Consider the following 25871-nt stretch of genomic DNA (forward strand, 5'->3'; position numbering starts at 1 on the left):
GTGGTTACAAACCCAGAGGGCCCCCCGGGGACCAGAGAGGAGCTCTCCCCGGGGGGCCCTCTGACGTCATCACGGCTTCATCCACTGAACCACGGCGGCTGTGGCTTGTTGTTGAGGTTGAGGTGAACATATCAGTGGACATCATCTCCTGTGTTAAAAGAAGAAGCGGCCCTGTGTGTGTGTGTGTGTGTGTGTGTGTGTGTGTGTGTGTGTGTGTGTGTGTGTGGACCCCGCGGCCTCTCGCTGCGGCCGTGCGCTGAGGAGCCCGGTCGTGACGTCACTGTCCGGGGTTTCCTGCTGGAGGAGCCGTACGGCGTCATGGCGGAGGCCGCTTGTCGGGAGACTCTGTGTTGAAATGCCAGCTTTCTACTGTCGCTGCTGACCGACGGGCGCAACACTTTGCTCACATCTGAACGGCCGAGGGGACCGAGTTGATTCGCGAACAGAGAGCAGAACCGGAGCTCCGGTCGGCCGCTGGTTCGGGCTGCTCTCCCGGTCCGGAGAGAGCAGGCGGCGGCGGCGCTTAGCTGCTAGCAGCGGCTAGCTCGCTCCTTCAATAAAAGAAGCAGCCGAAGCGAAGGCGGATGAACAGAAGTGTTCCGATCGGGTCTCCAGGTGAGTCGGAGGGACGGCAGTCGAGCACACCGCGGAAGTGCTTCTGCTCCCGGCCCGGTGCGAACGAGCTGCCGCGGCGTGTTGATGCGGTAAAAGCCGCGAGAAGTGAGAAGTGAGCGGCGGATGAAAACAAGATGGAAGAGGGGGAAGTTCGGAGCTCGGCTGCGGTCGTTCACGGTACTGACGGAGCTCTGGCTCCACCGCGGTCCGCTGCTCGGGCACACGGAGACGCGGTGAAACACCCCCGCCGGTGAAACACCGAGCGCGGCCCGTAACCGGGACCGGAGCTCCGCGGGGCTTCCGACCGGAGCGAACTTTACTCACTTTGTTAGCCGCCGTGCTAGCCTCGTGCTCCGTAACGTTAGCTAGCGCCGCTGTCCCTGACAGCCCGGTGCGCCCCGCCGGCCTCACCGCCACCTCACCCGGGCACCGCCTCGCGGTGCAGCGCCCCGTCCTCCCCGGGCTCCGGAGCGGTGGCGCATTTTTTTGAACCCTTTTTATCGAGTTCTGCTAATTCTCTCTAACCCGCAGCGTTAGCACAACACCGGGCAGCTAGCCGAGCCTCCGCGCGTCTCGCTCCCAGGAAAGGTCACCGTCCGCTCGGACACACGGGGCCGGCACCACCGGAGCTGCACGTGTTCCTACGGTAGTAAAGACTGCGGCGGGTTTTTTCCCATTGTCCGTTTGAAGCGGGAGGTCCGGCGCTGTGTGCCGACATCTCCGCTAACGGACCCGCCAACAGCACACACTGCCTCGTTAGCCGGCAGGAGCTAATCGGCTAACGCTGCTACGAGCTAAAGTGCAGCTGAACGAGGACCGGACCGGACCGGAGCCGCCGGCGGGTCGGCGGCGCCCCGCGCACCGCAGCGCGGGGTTTTGAGGGCTTATTTCGTGTTTTATTGGCCGCGGGGGGGAGGCTTTGTGGCCGGTGCTGCGCAGGCCCGATAGGCCTTCAGCGCCGAGGGAACAAAACCCGCTGAGCCGAGAGCTCCGCGGAGCCTCCGGCCTGAAGGCGAGTCCCTCCGGCGGCTCCTGTCGACATGTTCCCCGGAGGAGCGAGGAGCGAGGAGCGGTGCTCGCAGAGCAGAGACCACTTCAGAGAAACTCTGGATTTGTTACTCTGGGAACGTGTTGACATGTGTGTAAAGGCCCGTTGACCGGATGGAGTTTGATGCGTTTTATACTTCTCGTGCATCAGCACCTGTTTTGTGTTATTTTGCCGTGTTGAGTCGAGTTTTAACAGATCAGCTCATCCTGACTGACGCCGCTGGAAAAACAACAACACTGATAATTAAGTCTGCTTTAGGAAGACGACATTTCTCTGAAGTTCTGGATGTGCATGTTCTCTCGCAGGTGAATCACGTGGGACATAAACAGTGCAGGTGATCAGGGGGAGTCGGTTGTGGATTTCATCATGGCTGCACGCAGCGAGGACGAGAGCGTGAGCAACAGCAGCGGAGAATCCAGGTAAAGTCATCTTTCATCATGAATCACTGGAGGGGACGGAGCTGGACTGATGCTGATTAAAACATCAGCTGAGAGGATGCAGCTGACGTTTTACTGTTAACGTTTAGTGTTTGTTTACCCTGCTTGACCCTTATTTCACACGTTACACTGGACCAGACCTCATTTCAGTGTGTGGGATTATTTACGCTGAAATGAGCCATTTATAAAGTTCTGGATTTACACCTACTTGTTGTTTTTGGTGTGCTGGTCTGTTGTTAACACTTCACAGCTGATTAAATTCAAATAGGATTTTTTAAATCTGGAATTTTTTTTCAAATCGGCTGCAGTAATTCTCTCATTAAATTAATTTCGAATTAAACTGTGGAATTAGCTCAATGCCAGATAATCAAAGTCAAATGTGCTCTTGCACGTAATTGGAACATTTAGTGCGTTGCCTGAATAATTAATGTTTGGTTTTTTTTGTGTTTTTTTTTTCCATAACACGGTTTAAATTACATGGTTAGAAATTCAATCCAGGATTTAAGAATATGTAAAAAGTCGAACTATTTGGACTTTGTGCAAAGTAGGCTTCGAGTTTCCACATCGCGCTTGTGCAAATTGCTATTTAGACCCGGACCGGCTTCGTACTTGTTGACGCAATAAATCCCACGGCACCTTAAAGTGAGCTGAAGAACCTCAAACTGAAATAAATACCTGATTCTGTACGGTGACGCTTAAACGTCCACGAGAGGTAACGACAAGTAAAACACTTGACGGAAAACTTTTGACTTTGCTGAACTTTTTGATTGAAGAATGATTTTATTTATTAATCACTAATGTATTTTACGATGGTTGTCTTTTAATCGCGACAGTAATTCTGACGATGAATCCGGTTCTGGATCGGGCTCGGCGTCGGGGTCCGGCTCAGGCTCCAGTTCCAGCTCCTCCAGCAGCAGCAGCCAATCAGGGAGCAGCGACTCAGGAAGTGGCTCAGACTCCGGCAGCCAGTCAGACTCTGACGCGGCGAAATCCAAGGAGAAGATGGATCCACCAAATAAGTCCAACATCGACGGAGCCGAGGTGAAGAGACGGGATTTAACAGGAAATGATCACAGATGGAGAAAACAGAAGTTATTCTGAGAAACATTGCGTGTTAACTGTTAAAATATGATGTAATTTATCGCCACTCTGCAGTAATATCAGTGATGGTCCACACTTGTCCTGTCGACACCTTTCTCCATATTGTTTTGGCTAAAACCTTTTAAATGCATTCGTTGATTGCAGTTCTGGAAGTCGAACCCAAGCATCCTCGCGGTGCAAAGATCTGCTATGCTCAGGAAACAGCAGCTCCAGCAGCAGCAACAGAGACAGAGCTCCTCCAACAGTGGATCCGATGAGGTCGGTTTCTGACCAGAAACTCGTCAGGTCATTTGTGAACTTGCGTAAATGTAACATCACCATCTGACTGACCGTGTTGTGTTGATCGTCTTTTCTAGGACTCCTCGAGTAGCGACGAGTCCGACTCATCGAGTGGATCCAAAAGGAGAAGAAATTCAGGCTCCTCCGACTCCGGATCGGGTTCTGGATCTGGGAGCGGTTCTGGATCGGACTCATCGGCGGAGGACAACAGCGATGAAACGGCATCCGACTACGAGCCCAGTCACAAAATCAAAAGCAGAAAGCCTCCAACCAAGTAAGTGGACTTTAACTTTAACGGTCGCCCCGATCAGGGCTTCGTCTGAGTTTAACCTCGTCTTCACCTCTCGTCACGTCTCAGGATGAACTTTCGTAACGGAAAGAAAAGCAGCGCGCAGAGGAAGAAAGCCCCGAAGGGCTCTTCCTCCGACGATGACGACGATAACTACAAGAAGATGGCGTCGGCGGGGCCGCGTCGGCAGGCCACCGTCAACATCAGCTACAAGGAGGACGAGGACCTGAAGACGGACTCGGACGACCTGGTGGAGGTTCTGGGCGAAGATGTCCCGCAGCCCGAGGAGGACGAGTTCGAAACACTGGAGAAAGTGATGGACAGCAGGATAGGAAGGAAAAGAGGTAAGAGACAGCGACGTCGTCCACTCGAGTTGTGTTTGTGCTGTAAACAGTTCATCTTAAGGATCACGGAGAACCAGATGAGATATGTCACACCGTGTTCCTTCCTGTTTCCCAACAGCAGTCGGAAGTGTAACCACTGTATACACAATAGAAGCAGACGGAGACCCCAACGCCAACTTCAACCCCAACAAAGAGGCCGGGGACGTCCAGTACTTGATAAAGTGGAAGAACTGGGCCCACATCCACAACACGTGGGAGACCGAGGAGACGCTCAAATTACAGAACGTCAAGGGCATGAAGAAGCTGGACAACTTCAAGAAGAAGGATCAGGAGAAAAAGAGATGGTGAGAGCTTTTTTCTTCTTTTTTTTAATAAACCTACGGTGAGCAGCAGGAAGGACCACAAGCACAACGACCACGATGACCTCATGATGACGCTGTCAGTCAGTCTCATCATGTGTAGAAACTCTGAACACACAAAAGTCACAAGTTATGATTTCTATAAATCGGTTTCAGTATGTGGTTTGAAATAAGATTCAGATTTGTTTCGGTCAAACTGATCTGATCAGATTTCGGGTGTTTTTTATGTTTTTTTTTCTTACGGCTGTAACTTTTGATGACACGTGAAGTTTGCGTGTCGATCACACGTACAGAAACATGTCAGTTCGTTGGAGGTCAGTTTGAACCACAGACTGGATATAAAAGAGTTCGTAGCTTCCAGGTCTGAAAAATGGTTCCGATGCAGAAGTGTCTTCAGCTGCAATACCAACGAGTGCCACTAGAGGTCGGCTCCAAAAAGCCTCCGGCTCCATAGACTCCCATTCAACTTCTCTCATCAAATCCAAAGTGAATAAAATGTGTCCATCAGTTCTCTCGGTGTTGTTAGCTAAAGTCACTCCTTCTTGTTAGTTTTCTGGAGGTCCATCTGAAAATAATCCCTCATTCATTAGAAAAGAAGATTCAAGAAGACCTGTTTTTGGGGGCGTGTCTGTTTGATTGACAGGCCTATGGTGCAGTCAGGTTACAGCTATCGGTGGGCGGGATGTAGTATCGTCAGGTTTCCGATCAGATCAGTCAGATCCACCGCTGGCTCCTCCCCCAGCTCGTCCACCAGTCGAGACAGATGTTCTCCACCTGTCGGAGGTGTTCTCCCTGTTCTTCCTTCCAGCTGTCACTCATGTTGCGTTGTTTTGTTCCTCTCTCTAATACTGTCAGGTCTCCACCTCGGTTTTATGATTTGGGACTATATAATCATAATAATAAACTTTGTAGCACCTTTCATACACACCGCTCTGAGTCTAAGATTACAGAGACTTTTTACCTCTGAGGATTTTAGTTTTATCCTTATTTCATTTTAGGAAACTCATCCATTTATTTATTGCTGAAAGACATTCAGTGACGGAGCACTCAGCTGCATCATCATTTGGTTCAGCAGCCATGTTCAGTTGTGTATCATCGAATAACTATGGAAACAAGCATTGTGCTCTCTAATGATGTTCCCCGGTGGCAGCATGTAAAGTGAGAATAAAACCGTCCTGCTTCAAGACCCCATAAAACCTCTTCGTCTCTCTAAAATAGTCGTCAGCCACCTTTGACCTCTAACTAGTGACAGTTTTGGCTTCTGTCATTGGTTAAAAATTTAGATTTGTTGCTGTAGTGTCTGTCAAAGTGGACCTTTCGGTCATAAGGGGTTCACGTCATCGCCTACAGCTTCCTGGTTTCCGTGGAGATTTATCATCTGGTCGCAATGTTGCTGACTTCTAATGATGAAAACTGTCTAATGTTTTTCCGCGCAGGTTAAAGGCGGCTTCACCGGAGGATGTTGAATATTTCAACTGTCAGGAGGAGCTGATGGACGACCTGCACTCTCAGTACCAGCTGGTGGAGCGAATCATAGGTATTGTTGTCTGTGTGAAGCAGTCTGCACTGAACACATATATCTCTCTGACACCACTGGACTTGTGTCACTAAACAGTGTCTCCACGTTCCTTTGAGCAGGGCATTCAAACCAGAAGTCGGCGGCGGGCTACCCGGACTACCTGTGCAAGTGGCAGGGTTTACCGTACTCGGAGTGCAGCTGGGAGGACGGCGCGCTGATCGGCAAGAAGTTCCAGAAGTGCATCGACTGCTACATGAGCAGAAACCAGTCCAAGGCGATTCCATTTAGAGAATGCAAGGTGACTCGCTGACCTGTCATGTCTGGGTTGATTGACAGCTCGGTGGAGCGGTGACGTGTTGTATTTAATCTCGTCTAGCTGAGTCACGTTTTTCATGTGAAATAAGCTGCTCTTCCTTCGTCCAGGTGCTGAAGCAGAGACCTCGGTTCGTGCCCATGAAGAAGCAGCCGACGTACATCGGAGGGGACGGCCTGGAGCTCCGAGACTACCAGCTGGACAGTCTGAACTGGATGGCCCACTCCTGGTGCAAGTAAGACCTCCCAATAAACAGGTTCCCTGGATGACCACCAGCTACAGCTAAACATGTGTGTTAACAGACAGTCAGTCCCTCCAGGATCTTGCAAAGTCTTTTGTAATTGTTACGATCAAAAATGTTTGATTTTGCGGTGGATTTTCTCCCAAATGTCGACGTAATTTGCAGAGTTATCAGAGTTTTAAGTGAGTGTTTTGTGGTAAAATTGCAGGAAAAAAGTTTTTTTTTTTTTTTTTTTTTTAAAGCACTACCTGATAAACAATGATATGTAATCACTTCCTGTGAGATATTTGAATTTGCGTTAATTACTGCGATCGTTAGGATTCGGAGTAAAATGTAAATTAAAAACCAAATGCGCTGATTTCTAAATCGTGTAAACCCAAACTTAATTCAAATGAAGACAAAGGACAACATGGGTTATACTGACAGGTGTTCTCATGATATTTTGTCTATCCTGTTTGAATGAACTGGGTTGAACGTATAACTCCGATTTTTAAAGTAAAAATTGCTGGAACTCGCAAATATTGCAGAGTTTGCATATATTTGCATTAATTATTGCGACCGCCCGATGGCCGTTAGTCCCATTGTTACATGCTGAGCGTGAACTCAACCTGCTCTCTGTCTTCCTTCGTAGAGGCAACAGTTGCATCCTCGCTGATGAGATGGGTTTGGGGAAAACCATCCAGACCATCTCCTTCCTCAACTACCTGTTCAACGAGCACCAGCTGTACGGGCCCTTCCTGCTGGTGGTGCCGCTCTCCACGCTCACCTCCTGGCAGAGAGAGATCCACCTGTGGGCCCCGCAGATGAACGTCGTGGTCTATCTGGGAGACATCAGCAGCAGGAACATGGTAAGATGCTGTCACGCACACACACACACACACACACACACACACACACACACAGCAAGGGGGGGGGGTTGTAATTCAAAGTGAAGATGTTTGGAGATGTATTTCCTTTTCTCCTGTGTTTTGGTTTCATAGATCAGAACTCATGAGTGGATGCACGTCCACAACAAGAGGCTGAAGCTGAACATCCTCCTCACCACATACGAGATTCTTCTCAAAGACAAGGTCAGCAGCTTCCTGTTGTTTGTCCCTGAGGGGGTTTTATTGCCAGAACGTGTGAGGTGGTGTGGTGTGATGGAGGCACCGGTTGAACCTGCTCCGCTGTGTGTCTGCAGTCGTTCCTGGGCGGCGTCAGCTGGGCCTTCATCGGTGTGGACGAGGCGCACCGGCTGAAGAACGACGACTCCCTTCTCTACAAGACCATGATCGACTTCAAGTCCAACCACCGGCTCCTGATCACCGGGACGCCGCTGCAGAACTCCCTGAAAGAGCTCTGGTCCCTGCTGCACTTCATCATGCCTGAGAAGTAAGCCGAGCACTTTCACAACAAACTGTCATACTGTGTTTACATTTGAGGAACTTTTAATGTCGATGGAGCGTCTGTCCTCTCCGTTACAGTCGGATCAGTGAAGACTGTAGGCGTCGGGAGGTTTTGGAACTTTGAGCTCCATGATGGTTTTTAAAGTTCAGAAAAAGATGAGAACTAAAAGATTTCTCTGATGTGCTGTCTGATTATTATAATTTCAAAGTGAGTACTTATGAACCCTCAAGAAGTTGTTAAAAACTTTTTTTTTTCTTTTTTCTTTCCCAACTTGCAATTTTGCACTGCAAAAAAAAAATCACAAACTCAACAAAATAAAACTTCCTTTTTTAACTTTAACTAAGAAAAAAGCAACACAAACGTGTACTAGATTTATTTCTGGCCAATAAGGTCCAGCCGGCTTATTTTTTTACACCTAGATATCTGCCTAAATGTCAGCAACTAAACCCAGTCTGAAGAAAAGAGAAATGAAAATCCCTGACTCACCTGGTCTTATATGCAGCATAAGGGTGCTTTGAAAAGGCCCTAAATCTAATAAATACATGTATAAATATATAAATATAGTGGTATATGTGTGTAAAACATGATCAGCTGTTTGCTGTGTTGCTGCAGCCTGCTGATCTGATCCGTGTCTCTGCAGGTTTCACTCGTGGGAGATCTTCGAGGAGGACCACGGTAAAGGCCGGGACTCGGGCTACACCAGCCTGCACAAAGAGCTGGAGCCGTTCCTGCTGCGCCGCGTCAAGAAGGACGTGGAGAAATCTCTGCCGGCCAAAGTGGAGCAGATTCTCCGAGTGGAGATGAGCGCCATCCAGAAGCAGTATTACAAGTAAGAGATTATCTCAAGTCCTTCGGCCCCTGTGAGTCAACCTCAGGTGATGCGTGCTGATTGGTCTAAGACTCATTTAGAACAACGAAACACGCTCAGTTGGAACTCCTGGTTCTCCAGCAGAGGCCCCGTAGAAATAAAAGACCAGGAACATTAGATTTGTGAAGTAGCTGCAGGTGGAGGAGCTGCCGCTGCAGGTGGAGGAGCTGCCGCTGTAGGTGGAGGAGCTGCAGCTGCAGGTGGAGGAGCTGCAGGTGTAGATGACGACCGTGAACTCGGTTTTAAAGGAGTCCAGAATAGATTTAACGCCACTTGTTTTGAGCTGCATTAAAAGCTGTTATAACATCTCCATTCAGAAGATATCATATTTAATCAGGTGTTTCTTTATTGACCTCCTGGTTATGTGGTGCAGAGAAAGTTGTGGAGGAGGACTTTATGTATTTTTTTTTTCCCGTTTCAGCCACTTGTACAGTCAAATTCAAAATTTTTCCAGCTGTTTTTCTTCTAATTTATATAAGTTTTATAGACAATTCAGCAAAATTTAATTAAAGAAAACAAAATTCTCACTGACTTGAAGTACCTCCAGGTGGTTGAATATGTTATGCGTGTTACAAGATGAGCTTCAGTGCGTATTTCTTCCCAAGTGAAGGATGATGTTTTTAATTGAAATGATTTCTAAATGTTCCAGTTGTATTAATGTGTGTGTGTGTGTGTGTGTGTGTGTGTGTGTGTGTGTGTGTGTGTTTGTGTGTGATCAGATGGATCCTGACCAGGAACTACAAGGCTCTGAGTAAAGGTACCAAAGGCAGCACGTCGGGCTTCCTGAACATCATGATGGAGCTGAAGAAGTGCTGTAACCACTGTTACCTTATCAAACTGCCGGAGGACGAGTTCCTCAACAGGGCTGAAGCTCTGCAGGTCGGTGAATATTCAAATATCATGTTTATTAGGATCATTGTGGAGTTCCCTAAAATGTGTTTTCACATGTAAACATCATGTCCTGGTTTTAAGAAACTCTGGTAACATATTTTAATGATCAGCCCCAATATTAAAACTACTGACATGAATAATAAACTAGTTGAGCAATAAATCCCTCCAAATATAATGGTATGATTTTCAGTATTCAGTTCAGATTTACAAATCAGCACAATCAGTTTTTATTTACATTTTATTCAGAATCCTAACGATCGCAGTAATTAACGCAAATTCAAGCAAACCCTGCAATTTGTTTTTTTAAATTCCCACAATTTTCTTCAACAAAAAACATCATCAGAATCTGAGCTGAAAGTATTAAAACATAAAGTAAATTTTTTCAAACAAAACTGACTTTATTAACAATAACTCCTCATTTCCAACCAGAAAGTCTCTGCTCCTGTTTTCATCTCCAAATAAAACTCTCTTCACGGAGAAACCGGAACAAGAGGAGAAACAGGAAGTGACGGGGTTTGTGGGAAATGTGTTCTTCACATTAAAATGATGATTAAATGTTTGTGATCAGAGGAAGTGATTCCATATTACTGGATGTTAAATGAGTTTTCTCCACACGTCCAGTTGTCAGAGACGTCTCTTTGTTTGTTTCATCCAGCAGGTCTATGTGTTGAATGAACATGAATTAAACAGCATCTAAAGCTCTTATTTTGAAAGGCTGATGTAGTCCTTGTTTCTAGATTCCAGTCACAGACGGTCTGTTCTGGAAACATACGCAGCTTTTAGGACCTTTTATCTCCACGGTTCAATAAATACATAAAAGAAGATCAGAACTAAAATCAGGTAGTGCTTTAAAAAAAAAAAAATACTTTATCTTCCTCCACTTTTCCTGCAAAAAAACCCTGCAAATTACATCGACATTTGTGAAAAAATCCACTGGAAAATCAAACATTTATGATCACAAAAAGACTCCTGGAGGGACCGATTAGTTGAGGAAACTAACCTTTCTCGCATTAATACAGAAACAAATGCAAATGCCATGTTGTCATTGTGGTTTCTTTTTCACTGTTTGAGGTTTTGACTCGTGCTCTTCCATTTATTTAACCTCTTCTTCCTGATATTTGCGTGATAGCGGATGGAAAAGAGCATGAATTCAAAATGAGTTTTCCGGACTATTTTTATTTTTAAAATAGAGTAAAGTTGATGCTACATTTGGAAAAAGAAACTTTTTTACGATGTTAATGTTCATAAAAGTGAGCCTGACCTCGAGCACGACTGATTTCATGGTTATTTCCTGGAGAACGTGTTATTTACCGACAACCCCTCTTCCTCTGACAGCAACTGATCCGCAGCAGTGGGAAGCTGGTTCTGCTGGACAAACTGTTGCTGCGTCTGAAGGAGAGAGGCCACCGCGTCCTGATCTTCTCCCAGATGGTGCGGATGCTGGATATCCTGGCCGACTACCTGCGGAGCCGGCAGTTCCTCTTTCAGGTAGCTACACGACAGAAACACATGCTGGACACGCACACACAGGCTCGCTCTGCATGCAGTGATGAATTCAACATGTTGGACATGTGTGCAGAGGTTAGACGGCTCCATCAAGGGGGAGATGAGGAAGCAGGCGCTGGATCATTTTAACGCTGAAGGCTCCGAGGTACAGTGACTTCTTTAATCTGAACACATACAGTTCCACAGATAATAAACCGACTGTTATTTAACCTGAACCTCCTCTCGTGTGAACAGGACTTCTGCTTCTTGCTGTCTACGCGTGCGGGCGGTCTGGGCATCAACCTGGCGTCGGCCGACACCGTCGTTATCTTTGACTCAGACTGGAACCCCCAGAACGACCTGCAGGCTCAGGCCAGAGCCCACCGGATCGGCCAGAAGAGACAGGTCGGCAGAATCTCTCAGAACCGGGATCCATTTACACTCTCCGTTCATTTTAATACGGTTGTTTTACAGTTTTCGTTCAATATTCTCGCACCGTGGAGCCGGTTGGCTGTAGCATCATGTTGCCTGAGGCAACAGGAAACTAGTTGCTTCACTTTAAAATACTTGGAATAGTTACAGCAACAGTGAGGAAGAATTATTCAGGCAACGTCAAAAGTCTTGTTACAAAAAAGAGATTTACATTTAAAATTTGACTTTACTAAAAGTACAAAACTATGAACAAAAGGTACTTGCTTGGACTTATTTCCCCGCTCTTTATGTAAATGAACACATTCAGAAACATGAGGAGCGATGAGTCGAAGCTGCAGTTATTTACCACAATGACACACTGAGTCTCATTTTAACGCTCTGTCTCTTAGAAATGTATTTCTTGTTTTTAAATGTCTGAACACTGGAGTTTGTAATTCCCAACCTGAACCGTCAGACTCGACCCGATCACGTCGGTTCAGGCTCAGATTATTGAATCATTCCAGCGGGTTTGGGAGGGTCGGGCTCTGAGCCGCGGTGGATCAGTGAACTGTGCGAGGGGGCTGTCCAGATACTCTGTGTTCACTGGTTTGTTTGTGGACCGGCAGGTGAATATCTACCGTCTGGTGACCAAAGGCTCGGTGGAGGAGGACATCATCGAGAGGGCGAAGAAGAAAATGGTGCTGGACCACCTGGTCATTCAGAGGATGGACACCACGGGGAAAACTGTCCTCCATACGGGCGCTGCTCCCTCCAGGCAAGAAACACCGACCACGCTGCTGCGTCTCTTCTACCTTCGACTGATGTTTCTGTTCTCGTTGAGCACGTTGTTTCTGAAATCACTACATCTCACCTGACTGTTTCATCGTGTGCAGTTCAGCGCCGTTCAACAAGGAGGAGCTGTCGGCCATCCTGAAGTTTGGTGCTGAGGAGCTTTTCAAAGAGCCGGAGGGCGAAGAGCAGGATCCTCAGGTATGTTCTTCAAAATACTTCCAGTAATAGTTCAGTAAAGTAGAGAGTCTTTGAGCAGCGGTTCTTCAAGCATCTCTGGAGGCAGCTTGTTCAACATCTTTACAATAGTTCCTCTGTGGATTCAAGCTGAGTTTAAATGTTTCAGACCGTCTTTTGCAGGAGTCTCTGCTCACTTGATCAGTGAAGGTCGTTCTTAATGACGCCGGCTGTATATTTGAGGCTTGCTGTCATTCTGCAGAAGGAATCAGGAATCGATGGATAAAAATGTCAAACGGGGGCAGTCACAGTTTTAAACTTTTTTACTACACGACTACAGAGACGTGATGAGAAGCTGCAGTTTGTGATTCACTAACAATTAACTACTTGTTCGAATCAATTAAGTTTGACATGCAACAGAGAAGAAAGAAAGAAAGATGAGTTTTCATGGAAACGGCAGCATCAGCAGATTAACAGGGAGTGAGGTCATTTCCCAGCATGCATTCTTCCTTTGTAACTTTTGAGAATAAAGCAATCAAATAAAATAGGTGTAAGTGGTGCGTAGACATGTTAACAAAGATAAATGAAATATGTTTTGTACACCTACATCATCCTGTCAGTGTAGTCATGTGATCCATGTTCGTATGATGATGTCACGCGTCCTCACTAGGAGGTTTGATCCGCTCAGCGTCGACGACGTGTCGGTCACGTGACAGTGTTAAGCTCCGTCCAGGTATATCCTGACGGTTCCACATCAAACCCTCCTAAAACCGTTCGTAGTCACGTTGTACTCTGACATGTCTTCGTCCTGCTGCAGGAAATGGACATCGACGAGATCCTGAAGAGAGCGGAGACGAGGGAGAACGACCCCGGACCCTCCACGGTGGGGGAGGAGCTCCTGTCTCAGTTCAAGGTTGGAAAACTCGTTCTCCTCTTCCACAAAACCCCATTTTAAAATGTCCTCCGCTGTTATTGAGCAGGTCATTAGTTACAGCGCTTCATCCACTGACAGGTGGCCAACTTCTCCATGATGGAGGAAGAGGAGATCGACATCGACTCTGAGCGAAGCCAGAGGAGCTGGGACGACATCATCCCTGGGGAGCAGAGGAGGAGGATGGAGGAGGAGGAGAGACAGAAGGAGCTGGAGGAGATTTACCTGCTGCCTCGCATGAGGAACTGTGCCAAACAGGTATGTACACAATATACACAACGTACACAATATACACAAACAAGTATGTACACAAACAGGTACACAATATACACAATGTACACAAACAGGTATGTACACAAACAGGTACACAATATACACAATGTACACAATATACACAAACGGGTATGTACACAAACAGGTACACAAACAGGTGTGTACACAATGTACACAAACTGGTATGTACACAAACATGTACACAATATACACAAACAGGTACACAATGTATACAAACAGGTACACAATGTACCCAAACAGGTATGTACACAAACAGGTACACAATGTACACAAACAAGTACACAATGTACGCAAACATTGCATCTAATCAGTCCTTCCAGGGTTTCACAGAATTTTATTGTGATTCTTGCGATCAACAATTTTTGATTTTGTGGGGGATTTTCCCAAAAAAATTGTGATGTAATTTGCGGAATTGTAAGTGATTTTTTTGTTTTTTGTTTTTTGTTTTTTGTTGTAAAATGCAATTTAAAAATAATAATAAATAAATAAAAAAATAAAATTGCAAGTCGAGAAAGAAACATACAAGGACTACATTTAATCACATCATTTTAATGTGAAGAACACATTTCCCACAAACCCCGTCACTTCCTGTTTCTCCTCTTGTTCCGGTTTCCTCTGTGAACAGAATTTTATTTGGAGATGAAAACAGGAACAGGGACTTTCTGACTGGAAATGAAGAGTTATTGTTAATAAAGTTAGTTTTATTTGAAAAGATTTACTTTCTTTTAATACTTTCAGCTCAGATTCTAATGACGACGTTTTTGGGGGAAAAAAGTTTCAAGTTCCTGAAAATATTGTGGAGTTTGCTTGAATTTGCATTAATTATTACGATGGCAGGATTGTGATTTCCTGGAGGGACTGACTACCAGCTGAACACACTCTACTGACTGATGCAACACCGTCTATGTAGACACGGCTTCAGGACTCATAATTTAGTTTTTTTTCGTACCTGTTATTTTTCCTTTTGTTGACCGTCCTCGTTTGTTAACAGATAAGCTTTAACGCTAGCGAAGGCCGGCAGAGTAGGAACAGGAGGTACTCCGGGTCGGACAGCGACTCCCCCTCAGACCGGAAGAGGCCAAAGAAACGAGGACGGCCTCGGACCATCCCGCGAGAAAACATCAAGGGTTTCAGTGATGCTGAGATCCGGAGGTGAATCTACCAACAACCAGTTTCCTGTGTAGCTGTTCATCTTCACGCTTCCCTATTAACACGTCTTTGAACTCCCCACAGGTTTGTCAAGAGCTACAAAAAGTTTGGGGGACCGCTGGAAAGGTGAGCTGCATGACATCTTCCTGTTCTTGTTAAGTACCAAGATGTCCCAGCGTCCTCTGACTCCACGCCGTCTCCCATCAGGTTGGACGCGATCGCTCGGGACGCTGAACTCGTGGATAAGTCCGAACATGACCTGAAACGTTTGGCAGAGACGGTTCATAACGGATGTGTGAGGACGCTCCGAGAAAACCCCTGTGGACCAGAGAAGACCTCAGGTAAACAAACACCTTCATGTCTCGGAGGAACACAAAGACAGAAGTGATGAGGTTTAATCTCAGGACTGGACTTCAGGTGTGTTCAGATGATGGGTTTTTATTCCCGTTGTCCTCCTGCAACTTCAAGCAAAAACTCACTTAAAACTCCACAAATTTAATCGACTTTTTTGAGAATATTTGCTGGAAAATGAAGTATGAGCATTTTAGCCTCATTGTTTGAGCTGCAGCTCTCGTCCTGTCAGACAGGCTGCAGGGCAGATCAGAGCTACATACCAGAGCAGTCGGGAGGTGCACCGACATCCTTCAGTCAGGCTATCGGTGTTGTGAAGCTCAATCACAGCAGGGAAAGACCAAGAGGTTTGCTGGCCTCTGAACACTTTCTCAAGAAATTCTACAAGAGTAGGACACACTGAAAACCTTCGTTTACTTTACTGACAAGCTGTTAGCAAGTTTGACCTTTTTGCATTGGTTAAAGTTTGCATCCTATTATTCTGCATCAGTCTGTGTACAATGATGCAGAGACTCAGCTGAGTGTTTTCTGTACTAATGATGTGAATTTCAACAGTTAAGCAGCAGTCTTGTTATTCAGGGTTGGAGTCTGGTATTCTGGCATATTATCAGGAATATTTTTACTCCAAAACTGACCTGAAATATTGTCATAGGATTTAAGGCCTATATTACCCACCCTGAGTTGGGTGGTGAGGTGGTTGTTGATGTTGTTGTTGTGTGCTTTGTGTTTCAAAAGTAGAACTGAAATTGGAAATTATTTTTCAAGATGAAACAATTTAGTCCAAGAAATCAGAAAATTGTGGAAAATGTCTGTTATAATTTTTCTATGCATGAGGTGACGTCCTCAAACCCAGAATACATGGCACCAATATAAACCCTGCTAAACACTGAAAACGCTTCTTACACGATTGAACGGATGTTAAATCATGAATTTGCTCGTGTTTGATCATCAGGCGGCAGAAGAGGGAAGGTGAAAGGCCCGACGTTCAGGATCTCTGGAGTCCAGGTGAACGCCAAGCTGGTCATCTCCCACGAAGAAGAGCTGGCGCCGCTGCACAAGGCCATTCCTGCCGACCCCGAGGAGAGAAAGAAGTAAGACTCCCGATGCTCCGAAGGGCTTCTTAGTTTACTGTGTTTGTATGTGGTATCGCAGGATTAAAGTACTGCACAGTATTTAGAAAAATCACAAAAGGAGGATCACGAGTGCCGTCAAGAATGAACATAATATGCCCTTTATTTTATACACTCACATATCGGTATCGAAATTAGATTCCAATCCAAAGCGGAGCCGGACTTTATTTATACTCTTTAATATGTGACATTGTTTCTCATCTTTATTCCAAATACGCTATATATGGGAATATATTACGCCTATAAATAACATATTTCTCCTCCATCCACCAACCCTGTTGCTAAATATAACAGGTAGGTAGGTAGGTAGGTAGATACTTTATTAATCCCCAAGGGGAAATTTTTTTCACTACAGCAGCATTTATAGATACAGGAAAGCAGTAAAAAATATTAAATATAAAAATGCACAGTATATACAATAAAATAAGATCGAATAATTAAATTAAAACTTAACTAAACAATAGTGCAAAGTTTTTTATGTGTGTATATATATATAAACAAACAAGAAAAACAGACAACGGTGTTATTGTTGTGTGATGGATTACTAACAACTGTGTTTAATTGTGTGTGTTCGATCAGGTATATAATCCCGTGCCACTCGAAGGCAGCACACTTCGACATTGATTGGGGGAAGGAGGACGACTCGAGCCTCCTCATAGGAATCTATGAATATGGATATGGCAGCTGGGAGATGATTAAGATGGACCCGGATCTCAACCTGACACACAAGGTGAGTCCAGAGATAATAACAATAATTATACTATTAATAAAGGAACTACACGGAGCTCTGCAAAGACATAACAGCAAACACAGATTTTAGAAATTACTATATAATATTATTTAGAAGAAGAAACGATGCATCCGGGGTGTTCAGTTGGTTGCAGTCTGCAGCCTCACCACTAGATGACACTAAATCTTCCACACTGCTCCTTTCAAACAGACTCCCATTCAACTTCTCTCATCAAATCCAAAGTGAATAAAATGTGTCCATCAGTTATCTCGGTGTTGTTAGCTAAAGTCACTCCTTCTTATTAGTTTTCTGGAGGTCCATCTGAAAATAATCCCTCATTCATTAGAAAAGAAGATTCAAGAAGACCTGTTTTTGGGGGCGTGTCTGTTTGATTGACAGGCCTGTGGTGCAGTCAGGTTACAGCTATCGGTGGGCGGGACGTAGTATCGTAAAGTTTTCAATCAGATCGGTGAGATCCACCGCTGACTCCTCCCCCAGCTCGTCCAAATATGGTCACTTAGAGTTGAAAAAGTTATTTATTATGATATTTATGTGTTTCTGTGTCCATTGAAACGTCATGTGTCCCTGATGAATGTGTCTCTGATGAATGTGTCCCCCGCTGATCAGCTCCTACCAGACGACCCTGACAAGAAGCCGCAGGCCAAGCAGCTGCAGACCAGAGCCGACTACCTCATCAAGTTACTGAGCAAGGACCTGGCCAAGAAAGAAGCCCAGAAACAAGCGGGGACGGTAAGTGGAGCTTCATGTTCATCACTGCTGCACCCGTCACTCAAATGTAGGGAAGGCTGTAGCTCAGTCGGTAGAGTGGGTTGCACACTAATCGGAAGGTTGGTGGTTCGATCCCCAGCTCCTCCTGTCCACATGCCTAAGTGTCCTTGAGCAAGACACTGAACCCTAAATTGCTCCCGATGGTGTACCATCGGTGTGTTGTAAGTCACTTTGGATAAAAGCGTCAGCTAAATGAAATGTAATGTACGTCAACACAACCTCTGTCTCTCCCTGCAGGCCAACTCACGCAAGAGGAAACCCAGGAGTAAAAAGAGCAAAACCCTGAAGCCCGCCAAGACCGAAGAGGTGGTGAAGAGCCCGTCCTCGGACGTCCCATCGGACAAGAGGTCCGACGAGGAGGAGGAGCAGGAGGAGGAGGAGGTGCGGTTGGATCGGCTGCTTCTGTTCTGCCTGCTGTTGTTTAAAAGGAGGTAATGTGGTAACATGCTGTGATCCCTGCAGGAGATCACGCCGGTGAAGACGCCGAGCAGACGCAGCCGACCGGAGCGGGTGGTGATCAAGGAGGAGGAGGAGGAGGAAGAGGACGAGGACGAGGACGACGAGGAGCCCGAGCAGGAGGAGCTGTCTTCATCGGGGGAGCGCGAGGTGAAGGAGAAAGAGGTGAAAAAGGAAGGGAAGAAGGAGAAGAAGGAGGAGAGCGGCGACATCAAAGAGACCAAGGAGACGAAGGAGAAGAAGGAGACGAAGGAGGCGGTGCACAAGCAGGAGGAGAGCTCGGACAAGGTGAGACGCGAGGCTCCGTGTCCTCGGTGGACGTCGTCCTTCTGTTCACGGAGCAGGACACTGATCGTTACCTCTCGATCCTTTTCCTCAGAACGAGGTGAAGCCGGAGGTACGAGATCGGACCAAGAAGGCATCCGACGTGCCGATCCACAACACGGCGAGCGGAGAGAGCGTGCCGGGGTCCGAGGAGTCCGAGGAGCTGGACCAGAGGACCTTCAGTGTGGTGGGTCTCCTCCTCCTCCTCCTCTTCCTCCTCTTCCTCACACATGTTACTCTTCTCAAGTCTCAGCGCAGCACATATACGGTGTTTTTGGACCAAACAGTTCTCAGGACTTTCCTGTTACATGATAGAAGATCCAAAGCGTGTTAAATTCAAGAGGACCAATAAAAACAAACAGAACGGTCAGATCGCTCATGATTACATCACTGATTCATTTACTGTTCAGTTAGTCTATCGGCTTAATAAAACCGGCACATTTGTTGTCGGCCCATTTCTCAGTGTTGTGTCCCTCCAGTTGAAACTCTCTTCGGTTGTTTTAAAAGGCTTCGTTGGTTGCTGTAGTCAATAAACATTTATTATTTTTATTGACCAGTTATCTCGGTGTTGTTAGCTAAAGTCACTCCTTCTTCTTAGTTTTCTGGAGGTCCATCTGAAAATAATCCCTCATTCATTAGAAAAGAAGATTCAAGAAGACCTGTTTTTGGGGGGCATGTCTGTTTGATTGACAGGCCTGTGGTGCAGTCAGGTTACAGCTGTCGGTGGGCGGGACGTAGTATCGTCAGGATTCCAATCAGATTAGTCAGATCCACCGCTGGCTCCTCCCCCAGCTCGTCCAAATATGGTCACTTCCTGCTCCAAACCTCTCCGAACTAGCAAGATGGTGACGGACAGAATCTGAACTGGAGGATTCATAATGTTCACAAACCAACGATGACATCACTGATGGTTGATGACATCACTGATGGTTGATGACATCACTGATGGTTGATGACATCACTGATGGGGAGAGTAACCAGGCAGAGGGAGGAGCTAAAAAAGTCCCACAAAACAGAGTTATAGGAACTTAAAAGCTTCTAAGTTCCCCCGGTGTGGACACACCTGCACCACGAGCGTTACTAAAGCGTCTGGATGTGCTGTTGTTTACCTGTTGCAGTGTAAGGAGAGGATGCGGCCGGTGAAAGCAGCCCTGAAGCAGCTGGACAGGCCGGAGAAAGGACTGTCGGAGCGCGAGCAGCTGGAACACACCCGGCAGTGCCTCATCAAGATCGGAGACCACATCACCGAGTGTCTGAAGGAGTACTCCAACCCCGAGCTCATCAAACAGTGGAGAAAGTGAGTGGCATGTTCCCTAAAACCTGCACTGAGGATGTTTGTCGTGTTGAACAGGCGGGCTGTCTCAGGACTTGAATCCCTCCCTCTTTACGCTGCATGTGTTCGTCTCCTACAGAAACTTGTGGATATTCGTCTCCAAGTTCACCGAGTTCGACGCCAGAAAACTCCACAAACTGTACAAGCATGCGATCAAGAAGAGGCAGGAGAACGCCCAGGTACGTAGCTGTCAATCATTGTGCCGTCCTCGCTGTGAGATGTGATGTCCCCTGATGATGATGGTGATGATGTGCTTCCTCAGGCGATGGAGCAGAACACCAGAGGAGGGAACGCCCACGGCTACAAACACGCAGGTACGCCGATCTCCCGCCGACGCAGCGCCGCCCGAGTCCAAGCCGCCGCCGCTCACCTCTCGCTCTGCTCTCTGTCCTCAGACATCGAGAGGCTGAAGGACAACTCGCACCAGGACGACAGCAGCAGGGACAGCTACAGCTCCGACAGGCATCCGCCGTCGGCCCGTTACCACGACAACAGCAGCAGCAGCAAGGAGAGGCACGGCTCCGAGTCCCACAGGAAGACCTCGGCGGGGGAGTCCAGGAAGAGGCCGTACTCCTCCTTCAGCAACGGCAAAGACCACCGGGACAGAGACCACTACAGACCGGACAGCCGGGACAGAGACAGAGACAGACAGGACAGGTGAGGGACGGCGATGATGTCATCGTGTGATGCCGGCGTTAATGTTAGGACCATCACATGAAGGGTAGAAGTCTTATTAATCTGTTTGTCCACATGCAACAGAGTCTTAGTCCGTCTCTCAGCCCTCGTGTCTTTTTGTCCGCTGCTCTCTGCTGAAGTATGATGTCATGATGTCATCCTCTGAACAGCTGGCTACGGTAGACCTGTGACTCGGGTGTGTTTGATGACTATTTTCAGCAGCGGATTAATCCTCGTTTCTTTCTGTAGTGACTGAGGGAGCAGGACAGCGTGTGCAGGACTTAGTCCAGATAAAGTGGTGGTGGTGATGATGATGATGTGGAGCTCTGTGGCACAGAGGAAGAAGAGGCAGCAGGCCTCAGATAAACACATTCAGAAGTATCTGTCATATTGTACGATATTAATCTCTTTAATTTAACAATTTAATTTAAAGAGTCCTGAAGTTTTGAAGCTTTTTTTCTCGAACAGAGAACAAACACGCAGCCTTGATTCCGTCTTAGACTGGATTCTCAATTTAACAGCTCAAAGTTTTTATGATTGTTGCGATCAAAAATGTTTGATTTTGCATCGAATTTTCTCCAAAATGTCGATGTAATTTGTGGAGTTTTAAGTGAGTTTTTTGCAGTAAAATTGTAGAAAAAATGGCAAGTCAATAAAGAAAAATGTTTTTTTAAGCACTACCTGATAAAGTAATAAATGTGTAATCACTTCCTTTTGATAATAATCCTGCTGCACATCACAGAAATATTCTTTTATGTATTTATTGAACTTAGAGAACCGTGGAGATAAAAGCTCCTTAAAAGGTCCTAAAAGCTGCGTATGTTTCCAGAACAGACCATCTGTGACTGGAATCTAGAAACAAGGACTACATCAGCCTTTCAAAATAAGAGCTTTAGATGCTGTTTAATTCATGTTCATTCAACACATAGACCTGCTGGATGAAACAAACAAAGAGACGTCTCTGACAACTGGACGTGTGGAGAAAACTCATTTAACATCCAGTAATATGGAATCACTTCCTCTGATCACAAACATTTAATCACATCATTTTAATGTGAAGAACACATTTCCCACAAACCCCGTCACTTCCTGTTTCTCCTCTTGTTCCTGTTTCTCCGGTGAACAGTTTTATTTGGAGATGAAAACAGGAGCAGAGATTTTCTGGTTGGAAATGAAGAGTTATTGTTAATGAAGTGAGTTTTATTTGAAAAGATTTACTTTATGTCGTTAATACTTTCAGCTCAGATTCTGATGACGATGATTTTTGCGGAAATATTATGGTAATTAAAAAAATTGCAAGCTACCACAAATATTGTGGAGTTTGCGTTGATTATTTCTGATCTCCTGGACGGACGGTCAACGTGGTGTCACAGAAGAAAGCTGCTGAAAAGGAACCAGAGTAGTGCAGTTCCTTTTTTTTTTTTTTTTTTTTAACGTCACCTGCCAACATGTCTGCAGCTTTAACTATTTTACCCAGAATTCAGTGTGTTCTTGTGCCCTCTGTAAGTCTAGGCGATATAGCTCTAAAATAATATCACAATATATGATTTTTTGGGAATAATTGAGACAAAATACTGAAAAATATTTGGTTATTAAATTAATAACATACAATTTTAACAAAATTAGTGTAATAGATTTATATGTCAGCATAAACGTAACATTATTCCATCCGATATATAAACATAAAGTGAGATTCAGACCCTGTGAACAGATGTGGAGGTGCAGCGGTTCCAACTACTTCCTCACCGCCGTCGGCAGATTCAAACATTTTCTGACGTTCAGCGTCGCCGTTTGTCCATTAATAACGTAGTTTCTGGATTTTGTTGCACTTTTGTTTCGTGTTGAGTCATTCACCTCAACGTGTGTGTGTGTGTGTGTGTGTGTGTGTGTGTGTGTGTGTGTGTGTGTGTGCGTGCGTGTGTGTGTGCGTGCGTGTGTGTGCGTGCGTGCGTGTGTGTGAGATTGCAGACGTACGTCATACAGTTCCTCTGCGTAACAGTATGAAGTCATTACGTCTTCAGGTCGGAAAATCGCCTTTATCACGATATAATGTTTTTTTTTAATCGTCTGAAAAATGATGGCGGTATTATCATGAGCAATATGATGTCTCACCTGTCCATCTTTTCACACCTGTGTTTTGGAGCGTTATTAGTGCTCCATCCAGATGCTCAGAGTGAACTGCATTTATAGTGAGTGTTGGTATGTGGACACCAGCTTGTGTGACTTTGTGAAATCCTGTCCGTGATTTCTAAGTGTTAGAAGTGATTTAGTTTGCAGTCGTTGTTCAGGAGAAAGATTCACTGTCTTCACCTCTGAGCTCCACTTCCTAAAGATGTTGATGTTAAAGTTTGATCACTTCCTGAAGGCGTTGACGTTAAAGTTTGGTCACTTCCCGAAGGCTTTGACGTTGAAGTTTGGTCACTTACTGAAGGCTTTGACGTTAAAGTTTGGTCACTTCCTGAAGACGTTGACGTTGAAGTTTGGTCACTTCCTGAAGGCTTTGACGTTAAAGTTTGGTCACTTCCTGAAGGCGTTGACGTTAAAGTTTGGTCACTTCCCGAAGGCTTTGACGTTAAAGTTTGGTCACTTCCCGAAGACGTTAAAGTTTGATCACTTCCTGAAGGCGTTGACGTTAAAGTTTGGTCACTTCCCGAAGGCTTTGACGTTAAAGTTTGGTCACTTCCCGAAGATGTTGACTTTAAAGTTTGGTCACTTCCTGAAGACGTTGACTTTAAAGTTTGGTCACTTCCTGAAGACCTTGACTTTAAAGTTTGATCACTTCCCGAAGACGTTGACGTTAAAGTTTGGTCACTTCCTGAAGGCGTTGACGTTAAAGTTTGGTCACTTCCTGAAGACATTGACTTTAAAGTTTGATCACTTCCTGAAGACGTTGACTTTAAAGTTTGATCACTTCCTGAAGACGTTGATGTTAAAGTTTGGTCACTTCCTGAAGGCTTTGACGTTAAAGTTTGGTCACTTCCTGAAGGCTTTAACGTTAAAGTTTGGTCACTTCCTGAAGGCTTTAACGTTAAAGTTTGGTCACTTCCTGAAGGCTTTGACGTTAAAGTTTGGTCACTTCCTGAAGGCGTTGACGTTAAAGTTTGGTCACTTCCTGAAGGCGTTGACGTTAAAGTTTGGTCACTTCCTGAAGACATTGACTTTAAAGTTTGATCACTTCCTGAAGGCGTTGACGTTAAAGTTTGGTCACTTCCTGAAGGCGTTGACGTTAAAGTTTGGTCACTTCCTGAAGACATTGACTTTAAAGTTTGATCACTTCCTGAAGACGTTGACTTTAAAGTTTGATCACTTCCTGAAGACGTTGATGTTAAAGTTTGGTCACTTCCTGAAGGCGTTGACGTTAAAGTTTGGTCACTTCCTGAAGGCGTTGACGTTAAAGTTTGGTCACTTCCTGAAGGCGTTGACGTTAAAGTTTGATCACTTCCTGAAGACGTTGACTTTAAAGTTTGGTCACTTCCTGAAGGCTTTAACGTTAAAGTTTGGTCACTTCCTGAAGGCGTTGACGTTAAAGTTTGGTCACTTCCTGAAGGCGTTGACCTTAAAGTTTGGTCACTTCCTGAAGGCGTTGACTTTAAAGTTTGGTCACTTCCTGAAGACCTTGACTTTAAAGTTTGATCACTTCCCGAAGACGTTGACGTTAAAGTTTGGTCACTTCCTGAAGGCGTTGACGTTAAAGTTTGGTCACTTCCTGAAGGCGTTGACGTTAAAGTTTGATCACTTCCTGAAGACGTTGACTTTAAAGTTTGGTCACTTCCTGAAGACGTTGACGTTAAAGTTTGGTCACTTCCTGAAGGCTTTAACGTTAAAGTTTGGTCACTTCCTGAAGGCGTTGACGTTAAAGTTTGGTCACTTCCTGAAGACGTTGACTTTAAAGTTTGATCACTTCCTGAAGGCGTTGACGTTAAAGTTTGGTCACTTCCTGAAGGCTTTAACGTTAAAGTTTGGTCACTTCCTGAAGGCGTTGACGTTAAAGTTTGGTCACTTCCTGAAGGCGTTGACGTTAAAGTTTGGTCACTTCCTGAAGGCTTTGATGTTAAAGTTTGGTCACTTCCTGAAGGCTTTGACGTTAAAGTTTGGTCACTTCCTGAAGGCTTTGACGTTAAAGTTTGGTCACTTCCTGAAGACATTGATTTTAAAGTTTGGTCACTTCCTGAAGACGTTGACGTTAAAGTTTGATCACTTCCTGAAGACGTTGACGTTAAAGTTTGGTCACTTCCTGAAGGCGTTGACGTGAAAGTTTGGTCACTTCCTGAAGACGTTGACGTTAAAGTTTGGTCACTTCCTGAAGGCGTTGACGTGAAAGTTTGGTCACTTCCTGAAGGCGTTGACGTGAAAGTTTGGTCACTTCCTGAAGACGTTGACGTTAAAGTTTGGTCACTTCCTGAAGACATTGACGTTAAAGTTTGGTCACTTCCTGAAGACGTTGACGTTAAAGTTTGGTCACTTCCTGAAGACGTTGACTTTAAAGTTTGATCACTTCCTGAAGGCGTTGACGTTAAAGTTTGATCACTTCCTGAAGGCGTTGACGTTAAAGTTTGGTCACTTCCTGAAGACGTTGACGTTAAAGTTTGGTCACTTCCTGAAGACGTTGACTTTAAAGTTTGATCACTTCCTGAAGACGTTGACTTTAAAGTTTGATCACTTCCTGAAGGCTTTAACGTTAAAGTTTGGTCACTTCCTGAAGGCTTTGACGTTAAAGTTTGGTCACTTCCTGAAGGCTTTAACGTTAAAGTTTGGTCACTTCCTGAAGGCTTTAACGTTAAAGTTTGGTCACTTCCTGAAGGCTTTGACGTTAAAGTTTGGTCACTTCCTGAAGGCGTTGACGTTAAAGTTTGGTCACTTCCTGAAGGCTTTGACGTTAAAGTTTGGTCACTTCCTGAAGGCTTTAACGTTAAAGTTTGGTCACTTCCTGAAGGCTTTGACTTTAAAGTTTGATCACTTCCTGAAGGCGTTGACGTTAAAGTTTGGTCACTTCCTGAAGGCGTTGACGTTAAAGTTTGGTCACTTCCTGAAGGCGTTGACGTTAAAGTTTGGTCACTTCCTGAAGGCGTTGACCTTAAAGTTTGGTCACTTCCTGAAGGCGTTGACTTTAAAGTTTGGTCACTTCCTGAAGACCTTGACTTTAAAGTTTGATCACTT

General features: G+C 45.5%; 1 protein-coding gene across 2 annotated transcripts in view; it reads left to right on the forward strand.

The window, feature by feature from the left end:
- The first annotated feature begins 278 nt into the window (after nt 1-278).
- The window catches only part of chd1 (chromodomain helicase DNA binding protein 1), a 36181-nt gene continuing 10588 nt past the window's right edge, over nt 279-25871 (forward strand). The window contains exons 1-35 of one of the 2 annotated variants that reach the window (XM_069168940.1): nt 279-615; nt 1969-2082; nt 2934-3141; nt 3346-3459; nt 3558-3754; nt 3839-4113; nt 4232-4457; nt 5909-6009; nt 6111-6289; nt 6415-6539; nt 7177-7393; nt 7526-7615; nt 7726-7916; nt 8572-8760; nt 9519-9678; nt 11026-11178; nt 11270-11341; nt 11431-11580; nt 12213-12361; nt 12480-12576; nt 13370-13465; nt 13565-13741; nt 14769-14929; nt 15011-15052; nt 15134-15267; nt 16230-16368; nt 16987-17137; nt 17765-17887; nt 18164-18307; nt 18389-18670; nt 18762-18893; nt 19825-20003; nt 20119-20218; nt 20302-20353; nt 20435-20696. In XM_069168940.1, coding sequence (XP_069025041.1) covers nt 2030-2082; nt 2934-3141; nt 3346-3459; nt 3558-3754; nt 3839-4113; nt 4232-4457; nt 5909-6009; nt 6111-6289; nt 6415-6539; nt 7177-7393; nt 7526-7615; nt 7726-7916; nt 8572-8760; nt 9519-9678; nt 11026-11178; nt 11270-11341; nt 11431-11580; nt 12213-12361; nt 12480-12576; nt 13370-13465; nt 13565-13741; nt 14769-14929; nt 15011-15052; nt 15134-15267; nt 16230-16368; nt 16987-17137; nt 17765-17887; nt 18164-18307; nt 18389-18670; nt 18762-18893; nt 19825-20003; nt 20119-20218; nt 20302-20353; nt 20435-20696 — 5120 coding nt within the window. In that variant the 5' untranslated portion in view covers nt 279-615; nt 1969-2029. Of the gene's footprint in view, nt 616-681; nt 793-1968; nt 2083-2933; nt 3142-3345; nt 3460-3557; nt 3755-3838; nt 4114-4231; nt 4458-5908; nt 6010-6110; nt 6290-6414; nt 6540-7176; nt 7394-7525; nt 7616-7725; nt 7917-8571; nt 8761-9518; nt 9679-11025; nt 11179-11269; nt 11342-11430; nt 11581-12212; nt 12362-12479; nt 12577-13369; nt 13466-13564; nt 13742-14768; nt 14930-15010; nt 15053-15133; nt 15268-16229; nt 16369-16986; nt 17138-17764; nt 17888-18163; nt 18308-18388; nt 18671-18761; nt 18894-19824; nt 20004-20118; nt 20219-20301; nt 20354-20434; nt 20697-25871 lie in introns of those variants that run through there. The other variant, XM_069168942.1, reaches the window with a different exon arrangement.

This window comes from Embiotoca jacksoni, unplaced genomic scaffold (genome assembly GCF_022577435.1).
Source record: "Embiotoca jacksoni isolate LCO1_2020_lvr unplaced genomic scaffold, fEmbJac1.0.p SCAF_42, whole genome shotgun sequence".
NCBI lineage: Eukaryota > Metazoa > Chordata > Actinopteri > Embiotocidae > Embiotoca > Embiotoca jacksoni.